At 43.2% G+C, this 4,530-nt stretch overlaps 1 protein-coding gene across 1 annotated transcript in view; it reads left to right on the plus strand.

Moving 5' to 3' along the window:
* The window catches only part of LOC107676160 (short transient receptor potential channel 3-like), a 47,563-nt gene that overhangs the window by 37,682 nt on the left and 5,351 nt on the right, over window positions 1–4,530 (plus strand). Inside the window, exon 10 of the mRNA XM_016470682.1 lies at window positions 3,725–3,934. Within this exon, the coding sequence (XP_016326168.1) occupies window positions 3,725–3,934 (210 nt within the window). The remainder of the gene's footprint in view (window positions 1–3,724; window positions 3,935–4,530) is intronic.

Below are 4,530 nucleotides of genomic sequence, written 5' to 3' on the forward strand. Positions count from 1 at the left end.
GAGAAATTTTTATCCCAAGAGCCCCTGTATATCTAACTTCTCATAGTCAGACAAATACTTCATTTTATTCCTCAGAATTAAATGCAATCAAACAACCAGACGAGTAAACACGGTCTGGTGTAATAAAATTCATATCAAAAATCGAAAATTATGTAATACACGCGTTGCCTCGGCAGCGCGCGAGCCGCTTGGTCACACAAACAATATCAATCTCCTTGGAGAAAAATAGCCGCAGCAGCTAGCTATCGCTCAGAGGGGGAAGAAACCGCAGCGCGAGCTTCCGAGCCTCGAGAGAGAGCGCTGGATCTGGGGAGTGCAGGCGGAGAAAGGGCGAGCCGTCTCCAACCCATCCGCTAGATCCACGTGCGATCCCCGCGATCTGAATCGCCACCGTGCCTCAGCAATAGCGGGACTGAACCGCGAGCTCGCAAGCCGACACACTGCGTGCCCGGCGGGAGCGGAGCGTTCGGCGGGGAGAAGCACAATCTGCCCCTTATTCCAGAGAGCTGACTGCGCGAGCTTCGCTCCCCAGACATAATGCTTGTGCGCGGGTATAGCACAATCAGCCCCGCTGTTTTTCCCGAGAGCTGACTGCGCGAGCTCCGCTTCTTTTTCTTCACAGTAAGCGTCTCATTATAATATTAGGCATAATATGCGTGTGTAACTGATGCTTGCGTAACTGATGCTTGTGCAACTGGCGAGCTCGTCGACGCCCTCCATATCAACCTCCTCGGAGGAAGACAGGCGGAGCGTCGAGCCCTCTCACCGGGGGGAAAGAACCGCAGCGCGGGATTCCGAACCCCAAGAGCGGGCGCTGGATCTGGTGGTTAAGGAAGAAGATAGGGACTCGCCCGTCTACATTCCCTCCACCGGATCCATCCCACGAGCACAGCCGCCGCTCCGCCTTGGCGAAAGCGGGGCCGGCGCCGCGAGAAATGCCGGTGAAAGCTCCCTCCTCAAAGAGAGCCCTCGGAGAGCAAGGCAGTAACAAGCGCTCCCAAGAGAGCTGACTCTGCGTGCTTCGCTCCCAAGCAGACAACACACAAACTGTGTGTGTCCCCACCCGAAATATAGCGCGGGCAGGGAAGATACACAGCCTGAATGCTGTCTGCTCTTGCCCAAATGCTTCTTTTTGCTGAAGCTTGGCATAATGGAGCTTATAAGAGGACAAACAACACTAAATAAGACTCACAAACAGATAGCGACTGACACACACACAGAGCGCTTGCTGAATGACAAAAAGCTGACGCCAGTTCCACCGCACGTGCTTTTATAGCTTCCTAGTCGCAACGTCACCTGCCCATGACGTCTGGCCCATCTATGGGACTTTATTTCATATGTGATTCAGAGCATGGTCACGCTGGGGACATTCCCAAAGCGTTTTCGATGCAGCTCGAGTTCCTGAAGGGGAACCATTTTTGGTACCCCCAAGAACCTTTCAGTAAACCGTTCTTAAAAGAACCATTTTTCTTAGTTTAAAGAACATTTTAATAATCTAGAGAACCCTTTTCCACTATAAAGAACCTTTTGTGTAATGGAAAGATTCAATGGATGTTAAAGGTTCAATATGAACCTTTATTTTTAAGAGTAAATTCATGTTACAGATCGTTAAAGGAATAGTTCACCTAAAAATGAAGGTTTGCTGAAAATTTGCTCTCCCTCAGGCCATCCTAGATGCAGATGAATTTATTTCTTCATGGGAACAGATCTGGACTCCAGTCCTTCAGTTAATGTAGTGTGAAGTGACAAGCTATGTGTTTGTAAGAAACAAACCCATCATTAAGACATCTGTAAAGGGATAGTTCTCCCAAAAATGAAAATTTGCTCTTAATTTACTCACCCTCAAGCCATCCAAGATATAGGGGACTTTTTATTTTTTTGAGTAGAACACTTTTTGGATGAAGCCATGGTCTTTTGGGAATCATAAAATGCAAGTCAGCGGCTGCCTGTCTTTGAGAATAAAGCATATCAAGGAACACAAAATTAATACGCGTGGCTCCTGACGACTTACTGAGGTCTTATGAAGCAAAACGATCGATCTGTGCAAGAAACTGAACATTACTTTTATCCATAATATTGCTTCCTCCTGTAAAAAAGTCGTCTCGTCTGAATCATGGGAGAAATATGCACAGAACAAGCACCGTTTACAAGCAAAAACAGTCCAAAACAGTTCTATTCAGAAAGACTCAGAAGGAAGATGAACATTTGCATGGTATTTATTCCTTTTATTATAACATGGAGTTACAATGATTCATGTATAGTTGTATAGAAAAGTTCTTTGGCGTAGACCCCGTCCTTAGTCCTAATCATGGGGATGCAGATTCGGCGGATCCTGCCTGAAGATGAAGGCAGGGGCGGAGCCTACCCCCATGGATGGACAGGGCCAACCTGGTGGTGGTGGGGAGGATGGAGGGAAACGTCATGAAAGAGTTCATTCAAAAATGAAAGAGTTCAGTGCTTAGGTGTCAAGCAGTGATTGGCCAGACCTATTAATATGAATGAATGACTTGTCATTATAGTCTTTCAAACAGGACTTGCGCTTACAGCTTCATTTCTAATCGAATATGTCAGTGGATTTTGATGTGAGAGACAACAGGGGATGGACATTTTCAATGGAGGAAGAGTTATTATAGATTATGTACTCATATTTTGGCCAGTTTCCACTTCACAAGGATAACTCTTGGACTATTGTGATGTTTTTATCAGCTGTTTGGATTCTCATTCTGACGGCACCTTGTTGATGAAGAAACAAACTCATCTACATCTTTGAAATTTTCATATTTGGGTGAACTATTCCTTTAAAGGCTTCTTTGGCAAAATTAAGTCTGGAATCAGATCAGACTTGTCCTCTGTGTTTCCAATAATCCCCTGGGAGAAAATGATGTCTGAAGCTTTTAATGCTGCTGTTGAAATGACTGTAATCTTTCAGAAGGACTCTTATGGCGCTTTTCCACTGCATGGTACGACTCGGCTCGGCACGGCTCAGTACGGCACGGCACGGTTCGGCTCGGCATGGTTTGCGTTTCCACTGCAGTTCAGTACCGCTTTAGAGTGGGCGGGATTATTCACATGTGGTACGGTTCACTTGGAACCTCAACCGAGGTGGTACTAAAAAAAGTACCAGGTACCAGGTACTGTACCCAGTGGAAAACCCCCAAAAAGTGAACCGTTCCGAGCCGTACCGTGCCGTACCATGCAGTGGAAAAGCGCCATTAGAGCCTTTGAGGACCACAGACGGGGTCTGTGAGAAATTATTCTTGTGCAAATGGCCCATACTTCAGATTTCTGGAGAAGAGGCATTTAGCATCTATCGCTGACCGAAAATGTAATTCTTATACAACACTAAACCTTAGTTTAACCCTTGCCATGCTGTGCTGAAAATCGTTTACCTTATTCAGTTTTCCCAGTCAAAAATGATTGGCATTTTAAAATGTCTCATTATGCTATATTATCAAACTTATTTATAGGCCAGTCATTTTTGAATGGGAACACCACAAGTGTAACAAGGTGGAGAAAAATCCCAGAACAAAATCGGTACGTTTTAGTCGAATGTGATAACATTAAATAGCATTTTTATGGAAAAAGAAGATTGTCTCTGGGTCAAAATGACCATAACACAACATAAGGGTTAATCCTTATCCCTAGTCATGTCAAAGCCTCAGCCTCTTATGGTATGATGATTTCTAGTAGTTCTGTACAGGATCTAACAGTCTGTTTGTCGCAGGATGATGCAGATGTGGAGTGGAAGTTCGCTCGGTCTAAACTCTGGCTCTCGTATTTTGACAACGGCAAGACTCTCCCGCCTCCATTCAGCATCGTCCCCAGTCCGAAGTCCTTCTATCTGTGTATCAAGAGACTGATCAACCTGCTCCGGTGTCGCCGGCGCCGCCTGAAAAAAGACGTGGAGCTGGGCATGGACAACTCGAAGTCCAGGGTATGTGTCTGCTGTTGTTTATTGTTTGTATGTGCTGATTTGTGTGTCAGGGGTGCACAAAATGTTGAATTTAAGGCATTTTTCAGTTCATTAGTGTGAATTTGAATTGAATTGAATTGGCCAAAATTCACAGAAAGTTGAATTGGAATTTAAATTGAATGACAAGAAGAGGAATGTTTTGATATGGAATTATATTAAAATACACAAAATAGAATTATATATTTGTCTAAAAATTATTTATTTTTTATAGCTGCCATTTTAAATATGATTATCAATATGAACTAATGATTTTGGAAATACCCTATATGTTGTGTATAATAACATATTTGGTATTTAAGGTAAGTCATACTGAAAAATGAAATTATAGAAAAATAGACTTCTAAGATTTATATGTATTTCTATAGACTTCCTTTTAATTCTATTTTAATTCCACTTTTTTATTTTAATTATAATTCTGCATTCTTGAATTGCTATTGCAATTCAAATTCATGGTTTTAATTTTTATTTAAAAGACATTTTCAATTACATCCATAACCTTAGTGTGTGTGTGTGTGTGTGTGTGTGTGAGAGAGAGAGAGAGAGAGAGAGAGAGAAAG

Source organism: Sinocyclocheilus anshuiensis, unplaced genomic scaffold (assembly GCF_001515605.1).
Source record: "Sinocyclocheilus anshuiensis isolate Anshui unplaced genomic scaffold, SAMN03320099.WGS_v1.1 scaffold2808, whole genome shotgun sequence".
Classification (NCBI taxonomy): Eukaryota; Metazoa; Chordata; class Actinopteri; order Cypriniformes; family Cyprinidae; genus Sinocyclocheilus; species Sinocyclocheilus anshuiensis.